Source organism: Lucilia sericata, unplaced genomic scaffold, assembly GCF_015586225.1.
Source record: "Lucilia sericata isolate MDLA Ls3-8-SP2 unplaced genomic scaffold, ASM1558622v1 Contig006452F_arrow, whole genome shotgun sequence".
In the NCBI taxonomy this organism is placed as follows: Eukaryota; Metazoa; Arthropoda; class Insecta; order Diptera; family Calliphoridae; genus Lucilia; species Lucilia sericata.
The window spans coordinates 900-18,000 of record NW_023997755.1 but is presented as its reverse complement, the minus strand read 5'-3'; the positions used below and the strand labels follow the sequence as shown (position 1 = coordinate 18,000).

Genomic DNA, 17,101 nt, shown 5'->3' with positions numbered 1-17,101 from the left:
CTATAGACTAGACTATAGACTAGACTATAGACTATAGACTATATAGACTAGACTATAGGCTAGACTATAGACTAGACTATAGACTAGACTATAGACTAGACTATAGACTAGACTATAGACTAGACTATAGACTAGACTATAGACTAGACTATAGACTAGACTATAGACTAGACTATAGACTAGTCTATAGACTAGTCTATAGACTAGACTATAGACTAGACTAGACTATAGACTAGACTATAGACTATACTATAGACTAGACTATAGACTAGAATAGACTATAGGACTTAGGACTATAGACTTAGGACTATAGACTAGACATAGACAGACTATAGACTAGACTATAGGACTAGACTATAGAATAGGTCTATAGACTAGTCTATAGACTAGGACATAGACTAGGATCTAGCCTATAGGACTAGGACTATAGACTATACTAATAGACTAGACTATAGACTGAACTCTAGATAGACTATAGACTAGACTATAGACTAGACTATCGACTAGCCTATAGACTAGGACTATAGACCAAACTATAGGACTAGACTAGTGATAGCCTATATACCAGGGTACTATAGGACTACACTATACAGACTATAGACTACTCTTGTACTTGACTAAGACTCGATTTTAATCCGTATCCCAAAAACGTCTTTATACGACATCATCGCCGAAAAGGTTTTGCGTTGGGAATTTACTGATATGGACATAGTATAAATAGAGGAGAAGAAAACCCGATATTTTTCACTATTAATAAATCATCCAAATATAGAAATCTCCTTCAAAAGATTACATATTAAACGATTTGCCAACAATCTGTTAGCAAACGCACATTAAATTCCATTTCAAATGCATATTCCTGAACTTGGGAAATTCCCATTTATATTTTTGGCATTTATAAGTAGTTTAGTAACTCCTACAAAAAGCAATACAAATAAATTAACAGTAATAAACACTTTCTTTCAACGATTAAAGAAAAAAAATCACAGAAATACGGCTCAAACTCTGAATGATTTTGTAACAAATAGACTTGAGGCATGAAATGTTTCTTGATCATTTCCTCTCTCTGTCGCTGGAGTAACGAAGCATACGAATGAATATAATAAATTCAGCAATAAATCCTAATTGTGAATGATTATGCAATCAATTGTCACCAAAAGCCTAAATGCCATGTATGTAGTTATGTAGCTGTTGCATTACTACTGCTGCTGTAGCAATTTTTATTGCTATTGTATGGCGGCAGCCAGCAACAAATTTCCCACATACGATAAACGAAATAAACCTGAAAATTGTTGACAACATTCAGAAACAGGAATTATTATTATTTTTGTTCGAAGCAAACAACTACATACAGGGAAGTATGTATGCTTAACTAATAGGTACGTGTCCGAGCTAGAGAAGGTATTGAGTGTTTGTTGCATAGTTTTGCTTTGTTGTTCTTTTCAAGGGGAAAATATTTTTCTTTATTGCGGTAGTGATTTTTCTTTGCTTTTTGATTACATTGTAACATAACTGAATATATAGAAAAGTATTCACCAAATCTTGCCTCAACTTTGTATGTTGTTGCCCGTAACAGATAGTTTTTCATAATCAACCTCTCTTTATGTATTGTGTATCTACAATGTTTTAGGCCAATAAATCATTGCTACGCAGCATTAATTTAAGAGTTTTTTTTTGTTGCTGCTGTTTTTTAAGTTTAATACGCCTGCATCTAACAGTCTTTGCTCTAACACCAACTACACAGCGCCAGTATTATCATCATCATGCCTTAGTTATTAGTTGTATTAATTCATGTATGTCGTTTTGCTACAACAACTGTGTGACACACAGTGGGGCAATTGGAGCAAATGTGTGTATTGACACTGAAAATATGTATGTAATCCATGCCTAATATATACGATAAATGTCGTACATTGTACGAAATGCTTCGTGATTTAGCACTACGAAATTGTTTCGTAATATATACGAAATTTTACGAAATATTTTAATGAAAATGGTTTGCTTAAATAATATTTCGTATTATGGACAAAATTTTCGTAAATATTACGAAAAAAGTAGTTATTTAGGATTTTTTTTCGTAAAATTAAGCATGAATTATGTTCAGAGTAGTATTCAGGTCGGAAAAATTGTAACAGATTGAACAACAAACTTTATTGAGTAGATCGAAAAGGGCGACTTTTTCATTATATAGTCCAAAGAATAATTATTCTTTGGACTTCTTTAGAAAGAAACAAAGAAGCTTTTCTGTTAAAACAGAGATAAGAAAAAGAGATAAGAGTCTAAAGAAGAAAGTTTTCTATTAGAAAAGAGACTTAAGAAGAGTCTAAAGAAAACACTTTTATTTATATAGCAATCTAAAGAGGGAAATTTTCTATTAGAGAAACGTCTAAGAAGATACTTTGTTTATTAGAATGGTTTCTAAAAAGAGATTTTTCTATTAGAAAAATGTCTAAAGAAATGTCTTTTTTATTATAAAACAGTCTAAAGAAGACTATCTTCTATTGGAAAAAGTCTAAACTAGGGACTTTTTTATTAGAAAAGTTTCTAAAGAAGAGACTTTTCTATTAATAAAAAGTCTAAATAGGGACTTAAAGAAGAAGCTTATATATGGGAAAGGAGAATGAATAAGAGTCTAAACCAGAAGTTTTTTATAAGAAAAGAGACTTAAGAAGAGTTTAAAGAAAATATTCTTAAAACAGTCTAAAGAAGACAATCATCTATTAGATAAAAGTCTAAACAAGTTAGTTTTTAAGAAGAGTCTAAAGAACGACGTTTCCATTATAAAAGTGTCTATAGAAAAAACTTATCTATTAGAAAATGTATTGAAGAAGATCGTAAGGAATCTTCTTTTCTATTAAAAATACAACAAAAAGAGTCTAAAGAAGATACTTTACAATCTACAGAAGATTCATTCTTCTTTGAAAACTGACATATATGTCCAAAACATGGAACAAGATATATTCTAAAGATCGCTAAGATGGTATATATCGGCTATAAATTCAAGATTACAAAGATGGTCCCACATTACAGAGATGGTCTTTTTTGAAACTAAAAGTCTAATAAACGTTTTCCATATCAAATATAGTTGAAGATTATCCACGGGATTTCCAGGACAACATGTTTGTATGAATCTATCGATAATGGATGAACTAATGTCTTTATTTCGCTCTCTCTCTCTCTCTCTATCCCTCTTTTTTTAATAATTGCTGATAACTTTGAGTCTTAAAGATCTGCAGAAAAGTTCCGCAGACAACTGAACATATCCGTTAAATGTTAAATCCATAAAGAATTTTATACAACCGTAATTCTAGGATTCCAACATATAAAGCATAACACTCTTGCTCGCCCATAACTTCAATGTTCCCGAACTATCATTACGATCGAATGTTTTATTATTTCACCTTTAAATTTATTCACTGATCCCATTGTGAATATGATATATTAATCTAAATCCTTGCAATGCAGAAATGTCCACCCAATATTTCTACCAAAGTCCCGATTGGTTAAAACTCATGTTCATCCATTAAACTTCCAACAACAACACATAATGTTATGAAGAACATTTCAGAGACTACACTGTACTGATCCGGCAATTAATATTACACAGTCGACTTAACAACCAAAGTAGAAACCATTAGACCTTCGCCTAAATCTGTAAAACATTTCAATGAATTGATTCATAATGTTCTTCAAGAAAGCTCCGCCAATAGCACTGATCTTTCAGTTAACACGAAAATATAATCCAAAAGACCTTTTTAGGTTCAATTCAGAAATTTCCACCTAATATCGTAGCCAATGTCGATCGCTTAAAACTACTGGTCAGATGATATGAGGAGATCAGACAGTGCTATCGCTAAATATCTTAGATAGTTTTGGGAATCCATAATAAGAATTGATTTAAAGTCTGTCAATGCCAGGTATGTATATGATCTCACCTAACGATCTCAACCACAAACAACTTTGCACTGATCGAGAAATAACAAGGATAAAGTCGACTCACGAAACCGAACTGATCTATCACTTAACCTGGCAACTAATTAACTAACACTTTTTATATTTAACGCGAAACCCCACTGTGCTAACTAACACCTCTGTACAAGCACTTTAACATCAAAGCTAAAAGCATCAAAGTTACAGTAGCAACATAGTTAATATCAACAATAATTGCTATTGCAGCTTTAGTAGTATTTTAGGCCTTTTGTTTTATTTTATTATTTGGTTTTTTTATAACTTTTTTTTCACTACAACTAATTAATCTGCAACTATATAGTAGATTCATATGTTTATGGGCAACATTCATTTCATTTAATGTTTTATTACTACAGGCGTTGTTGTTGCTATTATATTTATTATAAACAATATTTACAACAATTAACAGCAGCACTACTAGTACGTCGTCGACGAAATGGCTGTTAATTACAGTAGTTAACGGTTTTAGTTTTTTCCTATTTTTTAAACTCGTAACACGGTGTTGTTTGTTATAAAGTAAAGTTTGAAAGAGTTTTAATCAATTTTCCATTGTCGCAAATTTGTATTGGAGTGTATGTATGTGAGAAAATTTTTATTTGTTATAATAATTTTTCATAAATAATGGTGTTTTTTTAAATTAATTATTAATTAAGTTTAAATTAATGTATAATTTTTTTGTGTAAGTAACTTTATTAAGTTTAAATGTAAACGGTAACCTCTTGGGAATTTTAATTTATTATGAGATAATTGTGATTGTTTTAACACAATAACACAGTTTTTACGCTGATTGTTTGATGGAAGAAGTGTGTGTATATATGAGGGGAGGGATGTTTCATGATTAACACTCATAATAGTTAATACAGAACTTACATACGTGTTTGTAGGGATTGTTCTAGACAAGACATCCATAGAAAAAAGAGGTCATTTTTTATTTAAGAAATGAACACAGTGCATTCCTAAAGAAATTATAATAAAAGTTCAACATAATCATAGAACTGGGGTCTTCAATTATCATTCATAAATAACTACTCTATTGGATTCCTAAATATTTTCCTTCTTTTACAATTATGTAGTACAAAACGCGCACATTTTCTTCCTATTCGGAAGTATTTCCATAAGGCTATAAACTACAATGTGGACTGGACTATAGACTACAGACTAGACTATAGACTATAGACTAGCCTACTGACTAGACTATAGACTAGCCTACTGACTAGACTATAGACTAGACTATAGACTAGACTATAGACTAGCCTACTGACTACACTATAGACTAGACTATAGACTAGACTAGACTAGACTATAGACTAGACTATAGACTAGACTATAGACTAGACTATAGACTAGACTATAGACTAGACTATAGACTAGACTATAGACTAGTCTATAGACTAGACTATAGACTAGACTATAGACTAGACTATAGACTAGACTATAGACTAGACTATAGACTAGACTATAGACTAGACTATAGACTAGACTATAGACTAGACTATAGACTAGTCTATAGACTAGACTATAGACTAGACTATAGACTAGACTATAGACTAGACTATAGACTAGACTATAGACTAGACTATAGACTAGACTATAGACTAGACTATAGACTAGACTATAGACTAGACTATAGACTAGACTATAGACTAGACTATAGACTAGACTATAGACTAGACTATAGACTAGACTATAGACTAGACTATAGACTAGACTATAGACTAGACTATAGACTAGACTATAGACTAGACTATAGACTAGACTATAGACTAGACTATAGACTAGACTATAGACTAGACTATAGACTAGACTATAGACTAGACTATAGACTAGACTATAGACTAGACTATAGACTAGACTATAGACTAGACTATAGACTAGACTATAGACTAGACTATAGACTAGACTATAGACTAGACTATAGACTATAGACTAGACTATAGACTAGACTATAGACTAGACTATAGACTAGACTATAGACTAGACTATAGACTAGACTATAGACTAGACTATAGACTAGACTATAGACTAGACTATAGACTAGACTATAGACTAGACTATAGACTAGACTATAGACTAGACTATAGACTAGACTATAGACTAGACTATAGACTAGACTATAGACTAGACTATAGACTAGACTATAGACTAGACTATAGACTAGACTATAGACTAGACTATAGACTAGACTATAGACTAGACTATAGACTAGACTATAGACTAGACTATAGACTAGACTATAGACTAGACTATAGACTAGACTATAGACTAGACTATAGACTAGACTATAGACTAGACTATAGACTAGACTATAGACTAGACTATAGACTAGACTATAGACTAGACTATAGACTAGACTATAGACTAGACTATAGACTAGACTATAGACTAGACTATAGACTAGACTATAGACTAGACTATAGACTAGACTATAGACTAGACTATAGACTAGACTATAGACTAGACTATAGACTAGACTATAGACTAGACTATAGACTATAGGCTGGACTATTGACAAGACTATTGACTAGACTATAGACTAGACAAATGACTAGACTATAGACTAGACAATAGAGTAGACTATAATCTAGACTAAAGACTAGACTATAGGCTAGACAAGTCAAGACTATAGACTAGAGTATAGACTAGACTCTACTTTCTAAAATCCATTGTTTATCCTTATTTTTTTTAATTTCCTCCCCAGTGCCCCCATAATTTTTTATTATAACCCAATTTCCATCAAAAATACCCCGCCATATATGACATACAAAATATGATAACTTACCTTTAAACTATTATAAGGCCTCTCCACCTTCAATTTAGCCTTAATACCATCACGACTTTCTTGTTTTTCATCCGGTGGCAATGAAGTCATCGATAAAGAAGTTTTTATATTCGATGCCAAAACATTCGATAATGACGATGATGAATCATGATGATCAACACTAATGCTGCCGCCAATACCGCCAATGTTGCTATTGCTGCTGCTGCTATTATTATTGTTGCTATTGCCGACAAGACATTTGGAAAATTTATTACGTTTTTTCTTTAAAGATGTAGATGCATGTAATTGTATTGATTTATTTTCTGGTTTTTGAAGAGTTACAAATTGATTAGATGATAATGGTGTTGTTGTTGTTGCAGTTGTAGCACATACATTTGTTGCTAATGTTGTATCAGTTGCAATATTAGAATTGTAGGAAGTAGTTAGTGGTTCAGATGTAGAAGAATTCGTCGTCGTTGTTTCTTTAATTTGTGGTAATAGTTGTAGTGTTGATTCTTCTAAATCTTTGGACATGGCCGCTAAATCAGTCTCTTGGTTACTGTTAATTATTGCTGTAGTTGCAATTGTTGCAGTTGTGGTTGCAATTGTATTTTCATTTGTGTTATCATTATTTATTGCAGTAGGAGTTGTTTCTACTTGCTTTTCTTCATCTTTATTGCAATGAGTTTCGTTTGGAATTTCTTCAGTATTGTACGTTAAGGAATCCATTATGGAATTTCTTATTTAATAAAATTTTTCATTTAGTGTATTTTATTATTGCTTGGCATTCTTTTTTTTTCGTGTTTGCTGCTGCTTGTGCTAAGCTAAAATGAAAAGTAAGAAAAAGGAGAAAATATAAATTTCATAATTTAAACGGATATTACGTAATAAAATATGGTTGTTTGGTAAAACAGTAGCTACTTGAATTTTTAATTAGAATTTAGTGGTTTTTATAATCAAAGGAAGTGGTGCCTAAGGGAAAATACATAAGAACTTGTTTCGTTTTACAAGTGGCTTTTTGAAGCAACACCTTGAAAGTAATTTATGTTTGAATATAAATATTGTAATTAGTGAAGGACTAAGAAAGAATTTCAGTTGCATGATAGGCTTAGTTGTGTTCGTTATATAATTTAAATATGATAGTTTCTTATTTAATCAAAAGTAGTGTAGATAGACTAAACTAAATCAAATCTATGGACTATGGACTACATTATAGCCAAGACAATAGGCTATATACTAGACTACAGACTAGACTATAGTCTAGTCTTTAGTCTAGTCTACAGGCTAGTCTATATACTAGACTATACATTAGACTATAAACTTGACTATAGACTAGACTATTGACTATAGACTAGACAATAGACTAGACTATAGACTAGACTATAGACTAGACTATAGACTAGACTATAGACTTGACTATAGAGAGGACTACACTAAACTGTAGACTAGTCTATAGACTAGACTATAGACTAGACCATAGCCTAGACTATAGACTAGACTATAGATTAGACTAGACTAGATTATAGACTAGACTATAGACTAGACTATAGACTAGACTATAGACCAGACTATAGACTAGACTATAGACTAGACTATAGACTAGACTATAGACTAGACTATAGACTAGACTATAGACTAGACTAGACTATAGACTAGACTATAGACTAGACTAGACTATAGACTATACTATATACTAGACTATAGACTAGACTATAGACTAGACTATAGACTAGACTATAGACTAGACTATAGACTGGACTATAGACTAGACTATAGACTAGACTATAGACTGGACTATAGACTAGACTATAGACTAGACTATAGACTAGACTATAGACTAGACTATAGACTACACTATAGACTAGACTATAGACTAGACTATAGACTAGACTATAGACTTGACTATAGACTAGACTATAGACTAGACTATAGACTAGACTATAGACTAGACTATAGACTAGACTATAGACTAGACTATAGACTAGACTATAGACTAGACTATAGACTAGACTATAGACTAGACTATAGACTAGACTATAGACTAGACTATAGACTAGACTATAGACTAGACTATAGACTAGACTATAGACTAGACTATAGACTAGACTATAGACTAGACTATAGACTAGACTATAGACTAGACTATAGACTAGACTATAGACTAGACTATAGACTAGACTATAGACTAGACTATAGACTAGACTATAGACTAGACTATAGACTAGACTATAGACTAGACTATAGACTAGACTATAGACTAGACTAGACTAGACTAGACTAGACTAGACTAGACTAGACTATAGACTAGACTAGGCTAGGCTAGGCTAGGCTAGGCTAGGCTTGACTATACTATAGACTAGACTATAGACTAGACTATAGACTAGACTATAGACTAGACTATAGACTAGACTAGACTATAGACTAGACTAGACTATAGACTAGACTATAGACTAGACTATAGACTAGACTATAGACTAGACTATAGACTAGACTATAGACTAGACTATAGACTAGACTACAGACTAGAATATAGACTAGACTATAGACTAGACTATAGACTAGACTATAGACTAGACTATAGACTAGACTATAGACTAGACTATAGACTAGACTATAGACTAGACTATAGACTAGAATATAGACTAGACTATAGAGTAGACTATAGACTAGACTATAGAGTAGACTATAGACTAGACTATAGAGACTATAGACTAGATATAGAAATATACACTAGAATAGGCAGGCCTATAGACTAAGTAGACTATGGACTAGACTATATGCAATATACTAGTCTATGGACTAGACCATAGACTAAAGACTAGATCATAGGCTAGACTATAGCCCAGACTATAGACTAGACTATACATAGACAATATACTAAACCTTAGACTATGGACTGAACTATAGACAACATTATAGATCAGGCTATAGATTACACTAAAGATTAGACTATAGACTAGACTAAAGACTAGATCAAAGACTACACTGTATACTAGTCTTTAGAATATAATATCGACTACTGCTTGAATATAAAAGTTTTTTGATTCTACCGATTTTAATAAATGTTAAGATTGAAGTTCCTTATTGAAATTGTAGTTTATTTCTTTCTGTACAGGCTAAACAGTATACTAGACTACACTACAGACTATATTATCGGTTTCGCTTATCGTTAGCATTGCATTTTTCTACATCAAAATATTATCTAACACCCAAAAAATAACACTTTTCTTAAGACGCTTAAATAGTTTTTTACACTTTTTCATGAAGGTTTTTTCTTAATGTTTATATTTGTTTGTTAGTTTTTTTGAGCATTTCCTCTATTTTCTAGTAAATAAGTAAAATATCTCTTTCTTCTAGTTATGTATATGAATTTGATAGCCACAAAAACACTTTTTGAAATGTTTATGGTTTTAGAAACCCAAACACTCTAAAGTTATTAAATTACTACCATTGCCATCAACTATCGTCACATATTATCAACCAAAATGGCAATACTAGCATGGCAGCCATTCCATTGCCAACAGCGTCATCATCAACGTCATGGAACTCAAAGGTTTGTTGGTAAGTATCTGTCTGACTGTTGCTGCTAGTACTACTACTAAATGGTTAAGACACTGTGTTTAAACACTTATGACAAGCATTAAAAGGTTTTTAAACACAACAAACAACTACAAATAATGACAAACCAAGACCACCACCAAAACCCATTGATCCCTTCCTCTCCACACCACTACTACTTCTCCAGTGGGGAATTCATACAATTTCATGAATTAGAAACATTTATACGTTCGAAGTGTTTTTTTAAGAGAACATATTGAAAATAATCGTTTAAGCTCCCTTTAAAAACTTATTGTCCAAGAAGACCCTACCTAGTACTTACTCACTCTGCCGGCCTACACTTACAATTTAAAATATTGCTAAATTTTTATTGTTTTTTCATTAGCTTAAGAAGGGTTGGGTAGAATATTAAATAAAATTTACATGCCTGCAAATGTTTAACATTAAATTTGAATAATTTAAACGTTACAAAAGTGGGAAATTCTATTTGTGGCAAAATTACATTATGATAATTAAGCATAACACTTAAAATGCGTAGAGAATGATTATAATAAACTTAATTGGTCAGTTACAAAGGCGACGTAATAATGACAACAAATTTGGACTGTGTCTACAACAATGGGATGATTACTAATCGATTCAATTCAATTTGAACAGTAGCATATTTGATTTTATTCGATTTGAATTATCCATTTCTGAATCAAATCGTCCATTCTCCCTTAATTTGAATAGATTATTCCTTAATACTAATTCATATACCTACTTTTCGTTGACCTCCTCTCATTATCTCATCTTCATTGAGCAAAACTTAAAACATGTTGCAATTATCGTTTGACAAACTGTTATATCAAGTCGACCATAGTTGGTTGTCGGGTAGATAATCCCGCAACCGTTGTTTTTTTCTCTATTGTGTCTTCGTTAACGACGTTTTAAAACTTAAACAAAAACTTTAGCAACAAAAACAAAAGGTGAGGAAGAAAAACAAAACTTAGAAAAACTACAAAATTAAATGCAAATTTACCTTGGCTGCCTGACTGACTGACTGGCTGGCGGCTACCGTGTCTCAAGAAAATTTTAACAGACAACCAAACAATCAACCATGCAACCAATATTCCATTTACCCCAAGACTACAACAGAAAAAACAGTACTTTAAGTTTTAAATACGCTAAAGAGTAGACTATTGACTAGACTATCGACTAAACTACAAACTAGACTATAGAATAGACTTTAGATTTAACTATAGAATAGACTTTAGCCTAGACTATAGACTAGACTTTAGCATAGATTATAGACGATACGATAGACTAGACTATAGACAAGACTATAGACTAGACTATAGACTAGACTATAGACTAGACTATAGACTAGACTATAGACTAGACTATAGATAGACTAGACTAGACTATAGACTAGACTAGACTAGACTAGACTAGACTATAGACTAGACTATAGACTAGACTATAGACTAGACTATAGACTAGACCTATAGACTAGACTATAGACTAGACTATAGACTAGACTATAGACTAGACTATAGACTAGACTATAGACTAGACTATAGACTAGACTATAGACTAGACTATAGACTAGACTATAGACTAGACTATAGACTAGACTATAGACTAGACTATAGACTAGACTATAGACTAGACTATAGACTAGACTATAGACTAGACTATAGACTAGACTATAGACTAGACTATAGACTAGACTATAGACTAGACTATAGACTAGACTATAGACTAGACTATAGACTAGACTATAGACTAGACTATAGACTAGACTATAGACTAGACTATAGACTAGACTATAGACTAGACTATAGACTAGACTATAGACTAGACTATAGACTAGACTATAGACTAGACTATAGACTAGACTAGACTATAGACTAGACTATAGACTAGACTATAGACTATAGACTATTAGACTTAACTATAGACTAGACTATAGACTAGACTATAGACTAGACTATAGACTAGACTATAGATTAGACTATAGAATAGACTATAGACTAGACTATAGACTAGACTATAGACTAGAACTATAGACTAGACTATAGACTAGACTATAGACTAGACTATAGCCTAAACTATAGACTAGACTATAGACTAGACTATAGACTAGACTATAGCCTAGACTATAGACTAGACTATAGACTAGACTATAGACTAGACATAGACTAGACTAGACTATGACTAGACTAGACTATTGACTAGACTAGACTATAGACTAGACTATAGACTAGACTATAGACTAGACTATAGACTAGACTATAGACTAGACTATAGACTAGACTATAGACTAGACTATAGACTAGACTATAGACTAGACTATGGACTAGACTATAGACTAGACTATAGACTAGACTATAGACTAGACTATAGACTAGACTATAGACTAGACTATAGACTAGACTATAGACTAGACTATAGACTAGACTATAGACTAGACTATAGACTAGACTATAGACTAGACTATAGACTAGACTATAGACTAGACTATAGACTAGACTATAGACTAGACTATAGACTAGACTATAGACTAGACTATAGACTAGACTATAGACTAGACTATAGACTAGACTATAGACTAGACTATAGACTAGACTATAGACTAGACTATAGACTAGACTATAGACTAGACTATAGACTAGACTATAGACTAGACTATAGACTAGACTATAGACTAGACTATAGACTAGACTATAGACTAGACTATAGACTAGACTATAGACTAGACTATAGACTAGACTATAGACTAGACTATAGACTAGACTATAGACTAGACTATAGACTAGACTATAGACTAGACTATAGACTAGACTATAGACTAGACTATAGACTAGACTATAGACTAGACTATAGACTAGACTATAGACTAGACTATAGACTAGACTAGACTATAGACTAGACTATAGACTAGACTATAGACTAGATAGACTAGACTATAGACTAGACTATAGACTAGACTATAGACTAGACTATAGACTAGACTATAGACTAGACTAGACTATAGACTAGACTAGACTATAGACTAGACTAGACTACTATAGACTAGACTATAGACTAGACTAGACTATAGACTAGACTAGACTATAGACTAGACTATAGACTAGACTATAGACTAGACTATAGACTAGACTATAGACTAGACTATAGACTAGACTATAGACTAGACTATAGACTAGACTATAGACTAGACTATAGACTAGACTATAGACTAGACTATAGACTAGACTATAGACTAGACTATAGACTAGACTATAGACTAGACTATAGACTAGACTATAGACTAGACTATAGACTAGACTATAGACTAGACTATAGACTAGACTATAGACTAGACTATAGACTAGACTATAGACTAGACTATAGACTAGACTATAGACTAGACTATAGACTAGACTATAGACTAGACTATAGACTAGACTATAGACTAGACTATAGACTAGACTATAGACTAGACTATAGACTAGACTATAGACTAGACTATAGACTAGACTATAGACTAGACTATAGACTAGACTATAGACTAGACTATACTAGACTATAGACTATAGACTAGACTATAGACTAGACTATAGACTAGACTATAGACTAGACTATAGACTAGACTATAGACTAGACTATAGACTAGACTATAGACTACTAGACTAGACTAGACTAGACTATAGACTAGACTATAGACTAGACTATAGACTAGACTATAGACTAGACTATAGACTAGACTATAGACTAGACTATAGACTAGACTATAGACTAGACTATAGACTAGACTATAGACTAGACTATAGACTAGACTATAGACTAGACTATAGACTAGACTATAGACTAGACTATAGACTAGACTATAGACTAGACTATAGACTAGACTATAGACTAGACTATAGACTAGACTAGACTAGACTATAGACTAGACTATAGACTAGACTATAGACTAGACTATAGACTAGACTATAGACTAGACTATAGACTAGACTATAGACTAGACTATAGACTAGACTATAGACTAGACTATAGACTAGACTATAGACTAGACTATAGACTAGACTATAGACTAGACTATAGACTAGACTATAGACTAGACTATAGACTAGACTATAGACTAGACTATAGACTAGACTATAGACTAGACTATAGACTAGACTATAGACTAGACTATAGACTAGACTATAGACTAGACTATAGACTAGACTATAGACTAGACTATAGACTAGACTATAGACTAGACTATAGACTAGACTATAGACTAGACTATAGACTAGACTATAGACTAGACTATAGACTAGACTATAGACTAGACTATAGACTAGACTATAGACTAGACTATAGACTAGACTATAGACTAGACTATAGACTAGACTATAGACTAGACTATAGACTAGACTATAGACTACTAGACTACAGACTAGACTATAGACTAGACTATAGACTAGACTATAGACTAGACTATAGACTAGACTATAGACTAGACTATAGACTAGACTATAGACTAGACTATAGACTAGACTATAGACTAGACTATAGACTAGACTATAGACTAGACTATAGACTAGACTATAGACTAGACTATAGACTAGACTATAGACTAGACTATAGACTAGACTATAGACTAGACTATAGACTAGACTATAGACTAGACTATAGACTAGACTATAGACTAGACTATAGACTAGACTATAGACTAGACTATAGACTAGACTATAGACTAGACTATAGACTAGACTATAGACTAGACTATAGACTAGACTATAGACTAGACTATAGACTAGACTATAGACTAGACTATAGACTAGACTATAGACAAGACAATAGACAAGACTATAGACAAGACTATAGACAATATACTAGACTATACACTTGATATAGAGTGGCCCATAAACTAGGCTAGACTATAGATTAGTCTATAGACGACTGACTATACTATGGAATCGACTTTATGCTTGACTGTGGTCTTTTACAAATCGATTCTGTTCTTTGTTTTTCTCCTAATCGAACTGTACTTTTAATTCGTCTTAAACTCCACTATAACATAAAATGTGTTTTCTAAAACTATTTGTTTCTAGTATTTTTATAACAGCCATTCAAGTCAGTCATTCATTCACAAAGTTATTTCTAGTTTTTTTTTTCTATTTATTTGTGGTCTATGGAGTATTTCAGCAAAAAACAAAAATAACAAATGAAAAACTCTTTGGAAAAAATAAAACAAAAAAAGTTTAAATATATAACAAAAACCACAATGGTTTAATGGTTGTTAATAAACACATGTGTGTCCCCCAAATGAATAAAATATTAGTTGTTGCTGTTGGATTTTACAAGAAATAAAACTGAAAACAACAAAAAAAAAAACACAAGCAATGAGTCAAAATCAGTTGTTTTTGAAAATGAAAAAAAGTGAAATAAGTTTAATGGATTTGTATTCTGGTTGTTGCCATTTTTAAAGTTTTTGCCACCAATGACATATGATGCATGTGAGGAGGCATGCATGCTTACTCACATACCTACAAAAGGGGTACGAATAACACTCGCACAAATAGTACGTGTAATCCCAGCAAACATAAAGATAGGAACATGTATCATCAAATCAATAGCAAAGTTTTATCGAACCTCATGGTTTAAAGTCAAACATCTAAATATAATTAATATCACACCTTCATGTTTGATTTCAAACCCCTATGTTTGAGGACTCGTGTAATATTAATCCTATAATTATAATTGAGGAAATTTTGAAATCAAACAGTGGTATAAGTTGTATAAAGATTTGTAAAAGATTTTGAAGATTTTAAGATTTGTCAAGTTCCAACATTATGTTCGCTGGGTTTCCATTACACAGCACACACATGCCATCATCATACCTCCATCTATAGAACATTATTTTAATTTTATTTTTCAACTGAAAAAAATGGATTTTTTTTTTGTTTTTTGTAAGGATTTTAAGTGTTTGAATTAAAAGCGACAACAACCAACCGCAAACAAACGTTTGTTAAATCACAACCGACAGTTGAAGTCGTGTATACGAGAGTTGAGTCATATTTTGCAGTTTGAAAGTCTTATCAGATCATATTAATTCTGGGTTCTTTAGTTTTTTGACTTTTATGAAAGACTGTGTGATTTTGTTTTGTTGATGTTTTTTTGTTTGTAATTTTTGTTGCAATTAAATCATAAATCATAGTTTGTGAGAGTTTAATTGTCTTTTAAAAAAAAGATTTCGATTTCATTTAGCATAGAGAATATCGAGAGGAAAACTAGAGAATTATGAAAAAGGCCTTGAAAAAATAACTATTTAAACTTTGGCCTAATATCGTGTTAGGTACAGTGGTATGAAAGATGTTCTTTGCAGAGATCTTAGCGATTATATTTTAAAATAGAACTGTGTGGTTAAATCTATGGACTAGAGAGCAAACTAGACCCTTTACTGGACTAGACTATAGAATACACTATAGACTAGATTATAGACTAGATTATAGACTAGACTATAGACTAGACTACAGACTAGATTATAGACTAGACTATAGACTAGACTATAGACTAGAGTATAGACTAGACTATAGACTACACTATAGATTACACTATAGACTACACTATAGACTACACTATAGACTTGACTATAGACACACTATAGACTACACTATAGACTAGACTACATTATAGACTATATACTAGGCTATAGACTAGACTATAGACTAGACTATAGACTATACTATAGACTATACTATATACCAGACTATAGACTATACTATAGACTAGACTATAGGCTATAATATAGACTAGACTATAGACTAGGCTATAGACTAGACTATAGACTATACTATA

The 17,101-nt window shown here is 32.0% G+C and overlaps 1 protein-coding gene across 1 annotated transcript; it reads right to left on the bottom strand.

Moving 5' to 3' along the window:
* Positions 1-6,748: 6,748 nt before the first annotated feature.
* On the bottom strand, positions 6,749-7,547 carry LOC119615632 (probable serine/threonine-protein kinase mkcB; the record flags this gene model as incomplete). The annotated part of the gene is made up of 1 exon (XM_037971640.1): positions 6,749-7,547. A coding segment is annotated over exon 1 (708 nt), but the record flags the coding sequence as incomplete, so codon positions are not given.
* Between the last annotated feature and the right edge of the window lie 9,554 nt (positions 7,548-17,101).